The 20,305-nt window shown below is 39.0% G+C and overlaps 2 protein-coding genes across 2 annotated transcripts; both read left to right on the forward strand.

Moving 5' to 3' along the window:
* Window positions 1-934: 934 nt before the first annotated feature.
* Window positions 935-7,083, forward strand: eif4ebp2 (eukaryotic translation initiation factor 4E binding protein 2). The gene is made up of 3 exons (XM_088351468.1): window positions 935-1,232; window positions 5,059-5,238; window positions 5,803-7,083. Exons 1-3 carry the CDS (start codon window positions 1,100-1,102, stop codon window positions 5,832-5,834), a joined length of 345 nt encoding a protein of 114 aa, XP_088207594.1. The 5' UTR covers window positions 935-1,099; the 3' UTR covers window positions 5,835-7,083.
* Window positions 7,084-8,449: 1,366 nt separating this feature from the next.
* Window positions 8,450-16,008, forward strand: rps24 (ribosomal protein S24). Its single transcript, XM_088351466.1, has 5 exons — window positions 8,450-8,548; window positions 10,428-10,493; window positions 10,567-10,776; window positions 12,728-12,841; window positions 15,926-16,008. Exons 1-5 carry the CDS (start codon window positions 8,546-8,548, stop codon window positions 15,926-15,928), a joined length of 396 nt encoding a protein of 131 aa, XP_088207592.1. The 5' UTR covers window positions 8,450-8,545; the 3' UTR covers window positions 15,929-16,008.
* The last annotated feature ends 4,297 nt before the right edge of the window (window positions 16,009-20,305 follow it).

The raw sequence follows: 20,305 nt of genomic DNA on the forward strand, positions 1-20,305 counted from the left end.
CCCTGGTGCCAACAGGTATAGAAAGCCAGGGGAATGAGAGAGCAGACACATTGGCCAAAAGGGCACTGGGAGCTCAAAGGCTTGAAATGTGTCTAAGCATTAGTAGTACAATCTAAAGTTTTAATTAAATTGTGAAATCACCATAAATAACAAAGCATTTGGGACAGAGAGAGAAGAGGGTTACACCTGAATAAAATTCAACAAAATGTTAGGACAGCAAGGGTTGATGGTTAGCGCGACCGCCCCACTGTGCAGAGGTCCAGGTTTCAATTCTAGCTGCCCTGCCCCGTGCTGAGTTTGCATGTTCTCCCTGTCACTATGTTCTCCTCGTCTGGCGGTTCCCAAATGTATGAATAAGCGTTTGAATGGTTGTATGTCTCTGTGTGCCTTGCAAATGTCTGGAAACCAGTTCAGGATGTCCCCTGCATTCTACCTGAAGATGCCTGGGATGGGTTCCAGCACCCATGCTGCCGCAGTGAGGACAGGCGTTGCAGAAAATTGATGGTGAAAGCAGAAAAGTGGAGACTGTATAAGATAATGGATTGCACACATCGCCTTGAACAAAGCATTAAAATTTATGGAAAAACATAACACTAGATTGTGTGAAGAGTGTCCGAAGGAAAGAAGAGTCCGTGGAGCATGTAATAATGGACTAGAGAAAGAACGACATGCAGAAGGAGGAGAAGAAGAGGCTTCTAAAAGAAGAGGAAGTAAATGAATTATCACTAAAAGGATTGCTGGACTCAGACAGTAGACATCAACGAAGGACCCTTTTGCAAATATTGAGGAGTGCTAAACCTTTAATATAATTTGATGAGCGGAACAGTGACAAGAACCTGTGATGAGGTTAGGGGTCAAAGCACAGACATGATGGTGCCAACCGCCGATAAAATTGATGTAGAAGAAGAAGGCCATCTTTCGTCGTAACTTCCGCCCGCTGCTCCTCCTGCTTCCTTTGGGTGGGAACAAGGAGGGGAGGCGTCCTGACGGCTATGAGGACGCGAGAAGCAACAAGAAAGCCTTGGAAAGACGCAAGAAAAAACGGCTCCTCTGTTGAGAGAAGAGCACACCATAGCGGCCATAACTGTCACCCTGAAAAATGTCGAACAGTCGTCAACTAAGCGAGAGCCGGGCCATCCCGACAAGAACGGTGTTGGTCAACGACACAACGCAGCTACCTCAAGACTATTGTACCACCCCCGGAGGCACATTATTCTCCACCACTCCTGGCGGTAAGAAGAGTCTCTTCGTCGTTGTTGTTTGTGTTTAAACAAGAAAAAGTTTGAAAACTGAATGTCACACCCCAGCTGTATCACGATGTCCTAACCTGCATTAAAACGAAAACAATGCAGGCCCCGCCTCCATCTTTTCTCCTCTATGATTGGATACCATGCTGCAGAGGCGCTGAGGCGTTTCAAACGGGTTATCAGATCTGTTTATCTTATCCGTCGAATCATGGGCATTTTTGTTGGTGCCAAAATTTACAGAATTTTAAAATCTATTTTCCTTGGTAAATAAATGCATAAACTTAAATATGATAGAATAGGCTAGATCAAAATGTTTAAAAAGTAAGACAAAACAAAATTGTGAACAACCGTCGAAAATCCTTCACTGCCTTGAATTGGTTCATTTAGTTTGATTCCTATCACCGCTTCCTTCTCCCACGGCTAGTGTCATTTGCGCGATAGAGGCGGAGTCTGTGGAGGCTCAGGACTATTACGAGAATATGTTATATAGTGGGTATGTTGAACAACTACTTTACCACATAATACACTTACTTTGTTATCATCAACAGATATTAGTCCTCATTTTAGCTGCACTGAATCAAATGCAACAATGGCCCACCTTAACCTTTAAAGTGTATGACGGAATTATAAAGTGTTGAATAAAACATATCATTGTTCAATAAATTCCATGCTTCTCTTTCTCTATTTGCTTGTGAGTATTCTCCTCCGTGGGGTCCCGGCAGCAACGGCCTGGTTATTCGGGTGGTTGTGGAAGGTAAGAAGGGAGAGGACCCATCAGAGCATCCCGGGTAGAGGACTGGAGGATGCTGCTTGGGAGGGTGGGAGGAATCCCACTTGAGATGACAGAGCTATGCCCTTGCACAATAGTACTGCCCTTTACACATTGGTTAACTGCTGTTCAAACCTCATATTGTTAGAATATGATATATGAAATTGTGAATGTATTTAATTGCTGTTAATAGTGTCGATAAAAACTCATATTGTTGGGATATGACATAATGAAATTGTGTGTTTAACTGTGGTTAAAAATCTCGAAAAAAATGTTAAAACGTCATATTGTCAAATATAACGAAATTGTAAATATGCTTAATTGCTGTTAAGATTGTTGAGAAAAGTTGTTCAAACCTCACATTGTTTATTTGCTGTTAATAGTGTCAATAAAATTGTTCAAACTCTCTTAGAAATAAATGAGTTAAAACGGGGCATAACAGTATATCTGCTAACCACAAAGTGTAATGTGATGTCCACAAATGGGAAGTCACACATCTTTTTAGTCCAGCCAGACATTCTTGATGCTCAGCACCCCCAAAGCTCTGAACCCTTTTCAGAAATACAGTATTCATTACTACTACCTGTCAAAAAATGTAATCAGAAACGTAATTCGAGTACCATAATACTGCTGTAATGTAACTTGATTGCTTTAAATTACTTTTGGATTTCTCCAGTACCCCTAATGTTTTGCAGAGAACCTCGATGGGAAACATAAAAGACAAATAAATGTAACAAAAGTAAAATTATTAAATTTTGTTTTTAAGAAAAAAAAGTAAAATTTTACTTTGTAAAAGAATGAAAGAAAACCAAGGTCAGGTAGTTGCGTGTAGTCCTACAAAAATGCGTACATTTTAACCACGTATTATGATTTATTAAGCAAAAATAACAAAATTTGTTTCTTGTGGCAGACGATATGTGCTATGTTTTAGTTCACATTAATCGTACATTAAGAACCAAATATTATTTTAAACACAGCAAGCAAGTATTCACTTCCTAAATATACAACAAGCTCTTGGATGTCTTTTGTCCAAGTTTAGGTTTTACTTGTTTGAAGAGTTGATGCTAAACCTCTTGACAATATTCATATTTTGTAAGCTAAGTAAAACCTTCTCACAATATAACAATACAGCGATCTTATTGTGACACCAATTTACTACAAAAAGAAGACAATTGTTACCTGGGTGTCCTCGTTTGAAAATATAACTATGAATTAGTGGGTTGAGTAAATTACCTTTTCTAAAATGCATTGTAACTCTGAAGTGAACAAATTCGAATTGATTCATAAACATCCAGATTTTGATTGTTAAAATATGTCAAATACTATAGATAATGATTATAAGTAAGGCAGAACTAAGAACCAATGTTCTGTTTTTGCTAAAACATGCGCAGTTATGCAGGCCTTTGTAAACAGACCGCTTTTTATTCAAATGCCAATGTTTTAGCCTTATGCAATGTTGACGATGGAACACAATTACACAAAAGCGACATTGTATGCTAGCTGTGTCGTGCTGAAAAATATACGCAACATAGTAGTTCAAGTAACGGTCCGCTGGAATGTATTTGCTGCCTCGCTGGCAGAGGAGGGTTGTAACGAGTGAGATTTACTCCGTTACATTTTACTTGAGAACGTTTTGGGACATTTTGTACTGCTGGGAGTATTTTTGAACCACTATACTTTTTTGTTGGTTTTTAGTAGATTTATCAAGAAGAAACCATACTCATACTCCGCTGCATTAGACTAAATTGAACCCGTTACTTAAGTATAAACATACCTTCTTTGCTTGTTTTCTTCTGTGTCCCCTGTTTGAGAGCCAATCTATGGTGCCCAAACTCTGCGCCTTTGCAAGGAGCAGCGCTGCATGCCAAGTGGGTGACTGTTTTAAAATAAAACGACGTATGTGTGATTGACCATGGTGCCCAAAAGTAAAAGGTGAAAAATAACTGCACAGGAATCAAACTTAAAATGTATTAATGCAATTTTATTTACTTTACCTTTTCAAAAGGTTGATTTGTTTTTATAAATGCATGCAGCAATTTATTGCATTCTGTGTAGTTACCCAGATAAGGGGCACATTATGAACCTTTGCTGGTGTTCTTTCCAATCCTCAAAATAAGTGACATCAAAAATTGGATTTCCATCCATCCATTATCTCCACCGCTTATCCTCTGTAGGGTTGTGGGGGTGCTGGAGCCCACCCTAGCCATCTCTGGGCAGTGGGCAGGAGACACCCTGAAGTGGTTGCCAGCCAGTCGCAGGAACTTGAATTTCCTAATTGCATTTATTTACTCTTGTTAAAACAAATATTCCGTCAATCATTAATATGGTAATAAAGTTAAACATGAGGCGGTATCATACAACAAATTATTAACGTTATTCTCTACAGGATGTGCTGCATCCAACTTTGTTATTTTAATAGTAGGCAAATATTGATACATACAGTGTGTGTTGCGTTTATTATGAGGCTTATAATTTTATGCGGCTCCAGACAAACTTATTTTTTGTTTTTCTGGGGTGCAATATGGCTCTCTCAAAATTTGGGTGTGCCGACCCCTGAGCTAGCTTGTTGTTGTTCTGCATGCAGAGCCTGTTAAAAATGAATTGGGGCTTGAAATGTGCTACCTGTGCTTGATGTCATTGATTTATATTATTTTTATTTTATTGTTTTGTTGTGTTTTTGTTTTTTACTCGCCGATATACCTTAAAATAGTACTGCATGGGCATTGGAAGAACAATAGATAATTTAAGTCTAATTAGATGACGATCAGGTTTTTTTTTTTTTTTGCATTAAACTACTGTCTCATTGACCATGCTTTATGGGTGTAACTTGTTTGTTGTGTCATTGTCTTTCATAACTAGTGTATTTATGATTCTATTGTTTACAGGGGCATATTTTTATCATAGTTTAAGATACTTTAATTTTGCTCTACAAATGCACCTGATTAATTTGTTTGAATTTAAAAGGTAGATTTTCCCAAAATTATATGGGAAACACTGCATAATATAAATACATTCAATCTAAAAAAACTTCCTATGTTGCAGGAACGCGAATCATCTACGACCGCAAGTTCTTGTTGGACATGCGTAATTCTCCCATCGCCCAGACCCAGCCCACTCACCTACCCGTCATCCCTGGTGTGACGAGCCAAAACACTCCCCTTGAGAACCAGAAGAATGAAGTTAACAATCACGTCAACAACCAAGATGGACAGCCTACAAACGGTAACACCTAGAGCTGCAACAACTAATTGATGAAATCAATTAAAGTAGATTATTCAAAGCATTGGAAATAAATTACTTCATGGATTTGACGTTTTGCGCGATTTATGAGCCAATAGGCATGTAAAATCAATGCTAATAAGTGCATTGGGTGTGTTTGTAAAGTTCTAGTGTTGTAGTACCAGTTATGTGTCCGGAGCAGCACAAAAATTAATTTGCCAAATTAATTTCAAAATATCATTTATTATTTGTTATTAACCCTGATGGATTCAAGTGTGTTTTAAGAGGGGGAAAAAACTAAACATGAATTGAGGCAAAGAGCCACAGCATATAGAAAATATGATGAGACAAAGAGCCGCATTCTTGTTGGCCAAGAGACGCATGTTCGCCACCCCTGATCTATAGAGTAGTCGCGTAACACCGCAGCTCCGACCGAAGCAGTTCTCATGTTCTCCCTAGAATGGTTCACTACATCTATATGCAGTCTTGTTTAAATAATTCCAAATTTTCATGTCTGATTATTTTTATTATAAAATGAATCTTCTTTTGCTTGTTCTTGTGTTCAAGGTGACGACGCTCAGTTTGAAATGGACATCTGAAGGACTGGCAGCAGCACAAACGTGCACAAAAAAAGAAACTGTAATTGACCTGTCATGTCCCACCATGCCAGTGGCTTGGGTTATAGAAACAAACGCATGTTAAGCTGTCATCGCAGCCACCTTTTTGGTCTCCACCTTGTTGCTTCTGGATATCGTTGGCGTGTGTGTCTGCACGTGTTTCATTGTGTAAAAAATACAAGGATATAGAGCAAATACTGAGTGATACTGAAGATGAGAAACGGTTCATTTACTACAGTATAATTCAACCACACAACAAAAAGCACCTGTGACAATTGTGTGTCCACTCATACACGCACATACATATTGATTGCAGTAATCTCATTAACAGAACATTTATTTCAAATTTTCAGACTTATAGCTTTTACCTAATTTTTGTGATTACTCTTTACAAATAATTATTTGGAAATGTAACAATTTCATGCTCCAGGTAAATTAATACTTGACAGGATGAGCACTTTACAGTATTTGGAATAACCTGTAAAAAGATGGGTGACTTGGAAATTCTTAAAGGGAGAATTCAGCATTGAAAATGTGAAATTATTAAGAAGGACATTTTCTTTTATTGCAAGAAAACACAACATTTTTTTAAAACTATTCTAAAGACTTCCATTGAAAACTATTATTTAACAGAAAAAATTGTGAATGTTGCACAGATTAAATTATTATCACCTCTATCCCCTGAGAGCCTCCTTATTTGAAATTTGCTTAATTTTGCGACCACGATGCAAGAAGAGAGGTAATATGCTATTTGAATAGTGTGACCCTACTGTGGAAATTTGTCTCCAAATCAAATTGGGTGACCGAATGTATTTTCTTCCTACACTTTATCCAGATGTTTGGTCAACTGTTTTCAGTCCTGGGAATCGAGCTTGACTAGAAATGCAGTCTCCACAAAATAATCACTTTGTCCTACTGCAAAAGATATGTTTATTTTGTTCATTGTAAAAGTTGGACAATGAAGCAGCTAAAGAATACAGACCATTTTCTTTTCTTTTTAGATTTTTAGTTGGAAAGAGTGACAGCAACATTGCATCACATTCATTTTTTTCATTTGTCCGTTAATTCACCACAATTTTTTTCCCAATCATTCTCGTGTGCAAAATCAAATTGTGTGATTCAAAGAAAGAACAGATTTTGTTTCAGGCTAACTTTATTTTTTATTTATCATAAAGGTCAAAAAATGCCCTCGGTAAAATATGAATAAAAGTTCCAATTCAAGGAAATAAGATTCTGCCTTAATTTCTTTATTTTTTTCATCTTTGTGGTAAATATCAGCAGTTGACTGGCAGTTGTCAATATATGGTGGTCTGTTTGGTCAATGAATTCGTGACATTTCAGTTCTATTTAACTATTAAGTTTGATACATTTGCATGTCATTCTTAACTGTTTTGTGTTTAAACATGTTTTTATTATTATTTTATTGTGCAATATATTATATTCAAAATGTTATTTGAGACAAACCTTCCTGTGTGGAGTTTGCATGTTCTCCTCGTGCTTGCTTGGGTTTCCTCTGGGCACTCCGGTTTCTTTCCACACTCCAAAAACATGCATGTCAGGTTAATTGGCTGGTCCAAATTGTCCTGAGGTGTGAATGAGCGAGTGGGTTGTCTGTCTCTGTGTGCCCTGCGACAGGCCGGCTAACAGTTCAGGGTATCCCCTGCCCACTGCCTGAAGATAACTGGGATGGGCTCCAGCACCCACGCAACCCTACTGAGGATAAGCGGTGCAGATAATGGATGGATGGATGGACGGATGTCATTTGAGAACAATTTTCTATTTTTTTCCCCTATGGAATTCCAGTTAGAGCAGTCCTTCTGGATTTTCTGTCATAAACTCGATTGCAACAATATATCGTGAAGTAGTATGATTTTTTATTTTATTTTGTTCTTATATACTGTGTGTCTCAAAGAGTCAGAAGAACAGAGCGGAAAGTAATTTTCATTTTCTAAAGAAGCTAAATTTTCCACTACTTCGAATTATGAGAAGGCTTTTATGATGGTTCAATGCATAGATGCCACTCCATGATCAACTCAAATGACACCTATAAACATTTATATATTCATTACTCAGAAACAAACCCAATTTACAGGTTTCAAGTATGTGTTTGACAAATACAGTACCACAATTATTTTTTTAGGTGACAGCCTCGTCCCCATTGTCTTTTTGTATGTCTACTACGAAAAATATTACTAAATAAATAGTACGATTAAAAAAATCACACTAGAAATACTACAAGAACACAAATACAGTAATTCTACCAAAGTAAATAGCAAGTTAACTACTTAAAACAGAGACCTTATTTTGTTTGTTTTATGAGCACGATAAAACCAATTCAATGAAACTAAATGAGAACAAATATGCAACGTAAATATCTGCATGTACTGTATATTTATTCATAAATGAGAACAAATTTAGAGGCATCCAATCTGGCCCCATTGCCGAATTGTTTGACCCAACGCGGGCTGCTAACCAGTCATTTCCATCCATAGAAATTTAACTAAAAATTATGCATTTTGACCATGGTTGAATTCTCAAATAAATGCTCCGGAATTCAAAACTGAAAGGAAATTGCCGAAATTTATTTTTATCAGGCAAATACAGTAGGCATTCCGTGCTACCATCAGGCATTAATCCGGTCGCCTAATGGTCCTTCCTCCTTTTCGACGTTCCCGAGCGAGGCCGCTGCCAAGATGGTGAGTCCTGAGTGCTAAAGTTGGACCTAAATCCACTCATCATCCAGACGATCATCTTATTGTGTAGTATTTGGTCATGTTCAATTAATGGTCTATGACTCAAACTGCATAAAATCACTTATATTTGTGTTTTCTGTCTATTTTGTCATCAGTAAACATTACTATCTAAATGCTAAGCTACACAACACCGAGGGACACTGTGTTTTCAGCAATAGTGATTCTTATTGTGTTTCACACTGATTTTCCCAGAACTGTTACGTTTCTACAACAAAGTATTGAAATGGGCAGTGTTGGCACCGTTTTAGAGTGGTTTATGTCTTGTCCTAGTTTCGAATGCTGACGTTAGTTTGTTGGTGATCGACGTTCTCAGGCACCTCTCATGCATTACATAGCTTTGGTTGGGAAATTTAATATAGCACATGGTTATATGGCCGTCGGTAATGCGTTCTTGCCGCCTAATGCACACTAGATCCGGATCGGATACGGCCCGTACGGAATTCCCCAAAACTAAACTCGAATTGCCTCCATAACCGACACCGTGTCACACGGTCTGTTTGAAGTCTTCACAGCATGCCTGATGCAAGTCTTCCATTTCTTCCGGACCCTGAATTGAGTACTTGCCGGTATATGAACGTAAAGAAATTAAAGTCGGCAAGCATGAAATTCGACGTCAAAGGGAGATGGATTTTGTCATAATAAAGCCACCTACCGAACACGCTAACGGTATGGCTTTATGACTGTCAGAACTGTAAAAATAATCTAATAAAACTGAACTTTCAAAGACTACACCACTTTATTATACCCAAAACGTATTTGAAAATGGTAGATGAGCCAAATTCCTGGAAATATGTAAACTAACTATCTGTAAATGAGTAATGATATCGTTTAAGCTGCTATTTTTTTAACCTTTTGAACGTGTCCCTTTTCCACTGTTTTTCAAGAGCATTAAAACCGTTCTGGCAAGGGTAGACAAATATTTGGCAATTGTTGCTCTGATCAGTATGAGCTGAAATTTTAGGACGGCCCGATCTCGGTAGATTTGCAGTGCTCTGATACTCCTTCCATTTCAATATTATTTCTTGTACAGTGCTCCTTGGGATGTTTAAAGCTTGGGAAATCTTTTTGTATCCAAATCCAGCATTTAATTTCTCCACAACAGTATCTCGGACCTGCCTGTTGTGTTCCTTGTTCTTCATGGTGCTCTCTGTGCTTTAAACAGACATCTGAGACTATCACAGTGCAGGTGCATTTATACAGAGACTTCATTACACACAGGTGGATTCCATTTATCGTTAGTCATTTAGATCAACATTGAATCATTCAGAGATCCTCACTGAACTTCTAGACAGTTTGCTACACTGAAAGTAAAGTGGCTGAATAATTTTGCACACCGACTTGTTCCACTTAATGATTTTGTCCCATTTATTGTTGATGCTTCACAAGAAATTACAGTTAATTTTTTTTTGTTTTAAGTCTGAAATGTGGCAAAAGGTCACAAAGTTCAAGGGGGTCAAATAGTTTCACAAGCCACCGTAAGTATAAAGGGCTGGAGTAAACGGTTGTGGTATGCACTCCTCAAACGTACATTATAGCCCTCAAAAAGTTCTGCTTGGTTTCTTATTTGTGGGGTGTTCGAATACGTTTTAAAACGTTTTTGAAACAAGTTGTCTTTTTATGTTTCTATAATCCATCTGTGATTGGGTATTTCTAGACCTGCGCCGGCGATGTATCAAATACGATGTGTATTATCCGTCGATGCGCTGATTTGCATTCGTTCCTGATGCCGTGTGGATTTAAACATTGGTCACCTGATAGCAAATTACTCACTATTCTCTTGAGTTCTTTCCCTGCCAATGAAAACGTTTCTCCTCCTGCATAGAACGACACAGTTACAGTCAGGACCCGCAAGTTCATGACGAACCGTCTGCTTCAGAGGAAGCAAATGGTGAGTATGTGTAAATCACTCACATTTCCCTTGCTTGGCTATTTGTATTCATTGTCAAGTTTGGTCTTTCCAGGTTATTGATGTTCTGCATCCTGGCAAACCCACAGTCCCAAAGACTGAAATCCGGGAAAAGCTCGCCAAGATGTATAAAACGACACCCGACGTTGTGTTCGTCTTCGGTTTCAAGACTCAATTTGGTGGTGGCAAGACAACAGGCTTCGGCATGGTCTACGATTCTCTAGATTTTGCAAAGAAAAATGAGCCCAAATACAGATTGGCACGGGTGAGTTTGGAAAGCTTGTATACTATTGATTAGTCATTCCATTGTCTTCTTTGGACACAAGACTCTGGTCTCAGCACAGCATGGAGAAAATGTCCTTCGTGTAAATCTACTTTTGTATTGGGGTGTCAGTGATGAGATTACGTCCCAAAGAAAACATGTACAGTATTCACTCTTCCAAGTATTTTCTCTAAGGCCGCACCAATGTATTGATGTTATTGTTAAGAATTATTTCCTCATCGATTACTTGTTGTGCCATTTATGAGCCACTAAGCATGTTAAATTAATGCAAATAAGTACATTTGATTTCCTTGTGAAGTAATGGGGTTGTAGTATCACTAGCAGTCCGACAAAGGATGGCCTAATATTGTATTTATAAAAGTATTTTACAGTTTGTTTAAATCTTTTTTTATTGGACATTGCATCATTCCAAACAAAATGGTATGAAATAGTCAAACACTACAAAGTTAACAATTTCCAAGAGAGCAGAAAGTGCTACATAAATTGACAAAAATCAGAAAATAAATTGACATTAATAATGATTAATTCAACACAAGGGGGAGATTCTTAAGCTTAATTATACATCATATGAACATTGTGTTTAATCAATAAACAGATTAGTTGACAAGTTTGAAAAGTGGTTTTATTTTTTTATTTGTAAAGAAAATTTGCTGCCGATAAATCAAACGTTTGTTTTGTATGAGAAATCCAAATATAATATAATCTTTGGAAAAAGTGGGAGGAAAAAAAGTATCTCACATATTTGCAGATGTATTGCGTACATTTGTATGTACTTTTGGGATTGGAAATATGATGACCATTTCAAAATATACACATCAGAGAAACATCTCGTTCAGTCTGAAATAAGTTGCCTGAAAACTATAAAGCTGGCATAAATCACCATTACGTGCCCGGCTGTCTTCACTTTCTTTGAATATCCACGAAAATGGCTTTGTTACATCAAGAACAATCCATAGAATCCAACCGTGAAAAAATATTTGCTGCAAAACGCACAATAAAGCCGACACGTGAATAGAAATCAGCCTAAAACATTTTGCTCTGTTGGACATAGCTATTTGTAATCCGTTTGTTTTGCCACCGTATTTCCGTTTACAACTAAACAGACTCATGAATTTAATCCCGATATGGTAGCTAGCCCTCCCCTTTCGATTGACACTTTTTCCTCGAGGGTTTGTTCGTGCAAGTTTTATTCATGCACAAAGTTGCATTAAATTTGCGTCTTGGACACATATTCCACCAGTCTCACACTCACCTTTACTGCTCGGGTGTGTTTGAAAAAAAAATGGACAAAATAGCCGCATAATTGCATAAGTTGCGGGGTTAAAGGTTGTGACAAAAGTCGCGGCTTATATTCCGGAATTTACGGTGGTACTTTGTGTGCAGTTTGTAGCCCATTTATTGGTTTAAGCTGTATGAATAACATGTTCACTTCCTTTCAGTTTGATCTAAACAAATGTGCACAAAATGTTTTTTTTGTCATTATTTTTTTTTCATTAATTGTAAAAAGAGGCGACTCATGTCTTATTGCAGTGTTTTTTAACCTTTTTTGAGCCAGGGCCAATTTTTACATTGGAAAATTTTACGGCACACCACTAACCAAAAATGTTATAAAATGACACTGATGAACAGTGCTTAAATACAATATAATTTATAATACCCCCAGTTTTTACATCACAGACACTTGACAATGAAATCATATTTGCAGATAATTATTCTTAAATGTGTTATAAAATTTTAAGGTGACATTGGATAATTTCTCACGGCACACTAGTGGTTGAAAATCACTGTCTTATTGGTGTAGAAATCTTAGGTGATTCTTGGTATGAAAATTCAGTCCTTCAGCCTAGGTAGCTTCATTTTAACTGGGTTAAAAAATCTTCTATAGTGGATTTAGGTTTCATATGAAACTAATTTAAAAATATCTGTTTCTCAGCACGGTCTGTATGAAAAAAAGAAGACCTCCAGAAAGCAGCGCAAGGAACGCAAGAACAGAATGAAGAAAGTACGGGGTACCAAGAAATCCACTGTTGGTGCTGCCAGCAAAAAGGTATGTTACCCTAGGCAATACTTTGGAGTTCAAGAACAAAATGTTCATTCAGTTTGGGTGCTGCATAGTTTTTGCATGTAGCCATTGCTCATTCTGTTAACTGGGTTTTTCCAACCCCTGTCAAATGTTCTTTGGAAACCATGGAAGATAAAACGTTAAGAGCAGGATAACACTGTGAACATCATAAATTGTTGGATAATGGGGATAAACTCCCAAGTGAACATTCTGGGCTGTAACAGAAATCCTGTAACAAAAGGGCAACACAGTGTGTTTATAAATTATTAAGTGTGCACAAACTTTCAGCTGTTGCATACTGACTAGACCTAAGATTTATGGCCCGAACCCGAGGCAATTTCGGGCCGGGTCGGGCCTGAAATGTCAGTCATACGGTCGGGTCGGGTTCGGTCCTGCTTTTTTTTTTTTTTTTTTTAATTAATTAATAATTATAAATATATGTTCATTACAAATATATACTTAAACTATGTATGGATACTAGACCAAGGAATACTTGTTATAAAATAAATAATTTGGATAAAACGGAGAAGGAGCTGTAATTGCTTTTAACGGAGCCAGAGCATGCTCTGCTCTGTGCACGTGACGTGACGTGAATGCTGTCCTCTTAATAATCTTCTCCTCCGCAAATTCGCGTGATTTTGGCCTGGTATCCCCGATATGGAGTCGGACCAACAAGAAGTTAAGGATAAACTCAAGAGAGGAGAACTGACGAGGAAAACGCACTCTGGTAAGAGTGAAGTGTGGAGCAATTTCAAATTGATAGTAGAAAATGATACAGAGACTTGCGTTGGCTTCGCTGAGTGTCAATGTGGCAATTTGCTCGCATACGATAGCAAAAAGACTGGGACCTCGACGCTGATCAGACATTTAAAAAGCTGTCCTGGCAAAAGTAATGAACGTCAGACATCTATATTATCATCCGTCCCAAAGACAGTCCCTCTTCGCGCTAAGCAAGCCATCACAGACAAGTGTTTTAAAAAGCGTTTTATATAGAATACGATCGCTTTTGTCGGAAGCGTACATTGACGTTGGTGACATTTTCATCCGCGTTAAAAAACGCAATTTGCAGAATAAAATCACGCTTTATTGTTTAAATAAACGCGTTATATAGACTAGGATCTCCCAATTATTATAATTAGCTCGCTTTATTGTTTTAATAAGCGTTTTATATAGAATACGATCAGGGGGGGGGGGGAATTTGCATAGGAGTCGGAAAAGGGCACAACACGTCAACACCCCCTCAATGAAAGTGCTGCGCTAAAATCTTAAGGACGTACTACTACTGCTGCTGTGGATTATGGCCCAATGATCAAGTCTTCAAAATGACGGACGCCCTTAAATGTTTTCGCTACCTCAAAAAAAAAAAACCGTCAATGACAGATTGTCGCTTAATGTAACATCTGCAGTGCAGACACAGAAATATAAAAGATGTAAATGTTTATACAGTTTTATTTAACTTAGGCCTAGATGTTGTAACAAAAGGCAGAGTTTAATTTGTTATCATAAATCACCCCTCCTTATAAATAAAATATGTAATTTCGGGCCCCTTTCGGGCCGGGCCAGCAAATCCAGTTAATTAGTCGGGCTCGGTCCAGGTCGGGTTTAATACCCCTCGGGCCTGCGTCGGGCTCGGGTGCTTTTTTTTGGCCCGATCTTACCTCTAATACTGACCCATGCAGAAACTCGCGTCATTCTCGTGTTTTTCATTTCCCCTAGCATAAACGCGCATTTTTTTTTCTGCTTCATAAACGTATTTGCGATAATTACTTGGGTAATAAAAATCAACAAACACAATCGTGATTTTCCCATGATTATTTTGTGCGTGTATTTTTTTTTTAATCATCATGAATCACTAACGACATTTTGTGGCACAAGTTCTCAAAAGTGCTTTATTAAATAAAGGCCCGTTCGCAATAATTTGTGTGACACACATCACACAGGCTGTAGATTCCCAATGAGTGATTCACACAATACATCTCAAAGGGATATTCACAAACTTCGTGAAATATTCTCATCAAAAATAGAATTAAAGTGAACAAATTCCTTTTTAGGATTTAGTTTCCTAGGGATTGATTTGGATTGGTGTTGGTGTGCGCTTATTTGGGATTTCGCATCAAAATTAAAATGAAGTCCAGTTCTGCATCGTTACTACAAAACTACAGTATTTAAATCCACCAATGACGGGGAACAAACTGGAAAAAAAACAACCTATTGTTTTCATAATCTCAGATTCAAATTTTGGGATACCCGAAAATTCCCACCTCTACTTATTGTGTCCTTTTCAGATGAAATACTACTAGCTTAGTCGTAAACCCGATAGTTTCAACCTCAACTTGAATTGTGTTAATATTTTGTTCCATCTTTTGTTGCTGACTTTGCCTCCCATGGAATACTTGCACAGAAATGAGACGTCGTTGTGAAGGTATAATATGGGAGCATGGAGTGCCACTGTGTTGTACATCCAGATGTTTTAAACTGGACTGTACTACACATGCTACTCTCACTTTCCCCAGTAGATCTACTGTTTCCTACACTGGTGTTTTAAGGGTGTGTCCCCTCCCACTGGTGTTGTCACAAATCCCCTGTAAAATGTTTTCCCACATCCCTACCCCACTGTAAGGTGTATATAGTAAGTAATTTGCCCACTATGTTTCGGTTAAAAGTAGAAATGTGAAATTGATCAAAGCGGCCGAAGCTCTGCATGTTTTAAGTATCCTTTTCACGCCAGTTTAATTAGCAAGCCCTGCAGAAATGTGATTAACAAACTTGTTGATGTGATCCACTTGGGTTTAACGAAGGAAACATGCAGAGCTATGGCTTAAAGACTGGGTTCTGACACGTGGTTTGGAGTCTTAGCTTATTAAGTGCAGCACACGCATCTTTTTTTTTTGAGAGTGTGGATAATTTTCACTTGTTTTTTTTTTCCTCTCACCACTAGTCTTTCTACAGTTAAAACAATATTTTTGAGAATAACATTTTTATAATGTCCGTTTGTAATTTAACTTGTACCCAGTTTGATTCACTTGAAAAACCATAATGAAATTTTCCTTTTCTTCTTCCTTTCCCTAGTGAGCCCAGACAAGCAGGGATGGTCCTCGTGCTCAAGATGTTCTTGTATATTGTTCTCGAATAAACATTTGGAGAAAAGACCATCTATTGTTGTGGACTCTTGTAAATTGCTTTGATACATGTCTCTTCGGTCATGTAATAAAGTTATGCTTTTATGGATCCTTTTTAGGCTTGGATTATCAGAGCACCGCTTTCTGTGGTGTGTCTTGGGCAAATAAAGCCCAGGATGTTTTTGGGATGGTTGGGGTTTGATCACCAACATTAAACAGATAGGAGTAGTTCCAATGGTTAGCAGAAGTCTCCTGATCTAAGATATAGCAACTTCACAATCTGGTCTCCATTGTCTGTGTTTTGCTTCTTCCCGCTCTTCAGAGTTTAAGAATTGATGGATAGCGACCCCAGCGACTTAGTGTGCTGCAGCCCATCACAGCGCACCATGACATTGAAATGAAATTATATGCATTTATATGGCGCTTTTCAAGTCAATGAAGACTTCCCAAAGCGCTTTACAATGTGCTTCACATTTCCCAATAGCGGCCGTGCAGCCATGTAAGGCGCTAACCTGCTTAGTAGGGGCATTAGGAATTCAGTGTCTTACCCAAGGACACTGCGACGTGTAACATGGAGGAGTCGAACTGCGATCTCTTGATCTCAAGACGAGCGCTCTAACTCCTGAGCTACTGCCGCCCCAAATTCAAGGATCATGGTATGCACTCGTGTGACAAAACTTAATATAGGCAAGATCCTAATGTCAAGCTGGGTCTGGTCGAGGCTTAAATGTCAATTATGTTCGGGCTGGGGAATGCTCTCGCTGACTTTAAAAATATATAATTTTGTTACCCACCCGTCATTGTTCTTGTTTCTCTTGTCATAAGGAAGTACAGTGGAACCTCGGTTCTCGAACCATAATCCGTTCGAGAACCCTGTTTGAAAACCGATTTGTTCAATCACCGAAATCATTTTTCCCATTAAAAATGTTAATCGTTTTAATCCGTTCCAACACCCAGAATGTTTAAACATGAAGCTAACCTAGGCTAATCGTACGTTAGCGTTATCTTAATCTTCCATACGAAAGATTACGTTAACAAAATCAGGTCGTTTACAAGTCATTTAGCACCACAAGTGGCTAGTGCTTCATTGGAAAGGGGGCTCCGTTCCAACACCTTGAATTTTGGGCTCAGTTCTGACACCCTAAATGTTAAACGTAATCATAGAGCTAACCCAGGCTAATCATACGTTCGTGTTATCGTAATCTTCCGTACGAAAGATAACGCTAACACGAACGTGTAAAAAAGAAAAGAATTATGAATAGGATTTCTTACCTTTGTTGTGGTCAGCAGAAGGCGCATGCTGTATTCCCTAGCAAGATCGGAAACCCGCACACCTCTTTCATATTTAGCTATTATGTCTTTCTTAAAAGCAATAGTTGTACGAAAAACTTTTCTTTTCACTTGTCCTGCTTGAACCGACCTTCTTCGGAGGCATAGTTAGGGGCTAAAACACTCCGTTCACCGATATTAAAAGCGAAAGCAAAAAGAGGCAAGTGCGCACGTGATAACAGTTGGTCACAAGGGGTGGGGGCGATCTACACCCGTACGCCGCTCAGCATCGCGCATTACCGGCGTTCGAACTCTGAATTTTTGACCGAACAGCGAAGCAAGAATTTCTCGAAATTTTTGGTCGAACTCCGATTTGTACGAACTGAGAGGCGTTCGAAAACCGAGGTTCCACTGTACTTCAATTTTCAAACTGTCAAAATGATGGACAGCCTTTAAATATCCCATCAACTCTTAACACCTGTCAATAATGGATACTAGTCACTAAATGTAACCACAGCAGAAAAGGAAATCTATAAGATGCAAATGTGCATATTGTCATGTTAAACGTAGATTTAATCACAATAGACGGGCTTTAAATTGTTGTGCTGGGAGGATTTGTGCAAAGGATTCTGTCCCTCTCTAACGCGGACCACTCAGCGTTTGTAGCGGCCAGTACTGTCAGAACGCAGAGAAGCAGGCTCACAGCTGGGGTCACCCAAAATCACCGCTCTCCCAAGTCCTCACAAATGAAATACGAAGTTTTGGGCTTGATCCTGCAAATCAAGTTAATGGCGTGGGCTGAAATTTTCTTCTATGATACCAGGTCTTCAATCCATGGGGAAATGCTTGAGTTCCAAAAGTTTTGAGTAGGACTGATGTCCACATTTCCATAGTGGCTCTCCTATTTTCTCCGTTCTCTGTCACTTTCCCTTGTTCTATGAGTTTCTGACTGTCTTTATTTTCTTATTTTCCCTTTTATCTACTAGTGAGTTTTTTCTCTGTCATGTGCCCTCCAAGCTAATACGTTCCATGCTTCTTCAGTATGTGTATGCATGTCTAATAAAAATAGAGTAAACATCGGCAATGGTGTAATAATAGTGATTTTGCTAACCAGAGCAACGTGAAGGGACACTCCCGAACAGTGTTGAATGATCCTTAATCACTAAGTGAAATGAAAAAAATGTGTAACCAGCCCAGATACGGAGCGCTCAGCAGCCCTAAATTGCTGATCCTAAAATCGCCCCTATAGCAAGCCTGCAGTGCCGTGTTTTATGTATTCCTCTGCACGTCACCGCGAATGTTGTGTGTACCTGGCAGGTCCAATTCAATGAGACATTTAGTTTCTTCCACTGCTCACTCCCAGGTTCGCTGCACGGAAGACCACACAAGGGGGAGAAAAAGAGTGGGTGGGGGGCGTCGTTGGACTTTCGCGCAGCGTGCGTGCGCCGGTCGCACGCGTCGCAGGGAAGAGAACATTGTAACATTGTTCCTTGACGTCATCGCTCGGCCTAGTCTGCCACTGTTCTCAAACACTTCTTTGTTATTTGGAGGCTTCCAACTCGAGGACGGACGCCCGCAAAATCCGGAACCGGATGTTCAGGTCTACTGGAACCAAGAGTCCAAACAACACAAGACACATGCGTATAGGCTGACAAATACAGTGATACCTCTTCCTACAGGCTGGATTTGTTCCAGGATCTAGCTTGTAGCTCGAATTGCACGTGTAACGAGCGATTTATGAAATAATTAATATCTAATTGGTCTGCTCCCCTTCCTTCCAAAAACATACAAGTGAACGCTTAATAGCTATAAAACACATTTTGATCGTTACAAACACATTCAAATAGTAATTAAGCTACTAGACGGCTGTAGCTTGGGAGGTAGAGCCAAAGAGGTCACCAGTTCGATTTCCAGCTCTTATGTGTCCTTGGGCAAGACACGGAACCCTTAATGCAACTGATACGCAGTTGAACTGGGTAAGTGTAAGGTGTATTGTTAAGCACATTAGAGGTCACCAGCCACTGTTTAAAGCAGACCTGGGCACTCCGGTCCTGGAGGGCCGCACGTCCTGCCAGATTTTGAAGTTTGCTCTTCTTTAACTCAGGTGATACAAATTATAACCTCGTTAGCAAGCTAGCAAGTGCTCGTTAACGATACTGGTGATTGGAATCACCTGTATTGGATCAGAGAAACCTCAAAAATCATGCAGAACATGCGGCCCTCCAGGACCGGAGTGCCCAGGTCTGGTTTAAAGGGATATATAAATTCAGTCCAATAAACGTAAAAAGTGACAGTCCGGTAATCCCTAATTTTTTTGGCGGGGTTGCGTTCCAAAAAGGTCCCTTAATATTCAAAACCAGTGAAGTACAAACCTCATGTATGTACCACATTACAACATGGTAATGTGGTATGTCAGAATACTTTTCCATTAGGGGATATTATTCGCAAGTATAATATCAGTTTCCATTGCTACGCAGATGACACTCAACTATATCTCCCGATGGAGGAATCTGCCACACTAAACTGCAAATTTGGCCTGCCTTACTGAGATAAAAGAGTGGCTGTCACTCAATTTCTTGCGTCTTAACTCTCAGAAGACCGAAATGTCAGTTATTGGTCCATCTAAATGCCGCGACTTATTCTCTAAAACTGCTGTGAACATTGACAAATGTCACATCATGCAGAGTGACTCACTTAAGAATTTAGGTGTCACATTTGACCCCGATCCGTCCTTTAAAAAACATGTGAAGAAAATTACTAGATCCGTTTTCTTCCATCTTCGTAACATTGCTAAAATTCGTCCTATACTGTCTCAGTCGGATGCGGAGATTATAATTCACGCGTTTGTTACCTCCCGTCTCCATTACTGTAATGCACTACTCTCCGGTGACCAGACTCAAGATTCTTCAGCTGGTACAAAATGCCGCAGCGAGGCTTTTAACTAGGACAAAAAAGTCCGATCACATCACCCCAATTTTGGCTAACCTGCATTGGCTCCCTGTTAGCCCAAGATGTGATTTCAGGGTTCTCTTATTATTATACAAAATCATACATGGACTTT

This window comes from Urocampus carinirostris, chromosome 13 (assembly GCF_059441175.1).
Source record: "Urocampus carinirostris isolate Australia breed hairy pipefish chromosome 13, RoL_Ucar_1.0, whole genome shotgun sequence".
Taxonomy (NCBI): Eukaryota; Metazoa; Chordata; class Actinopteri; order Syngnathiformes; family Syngnathidae; genus Urocampus; species Urocampus carinirostris.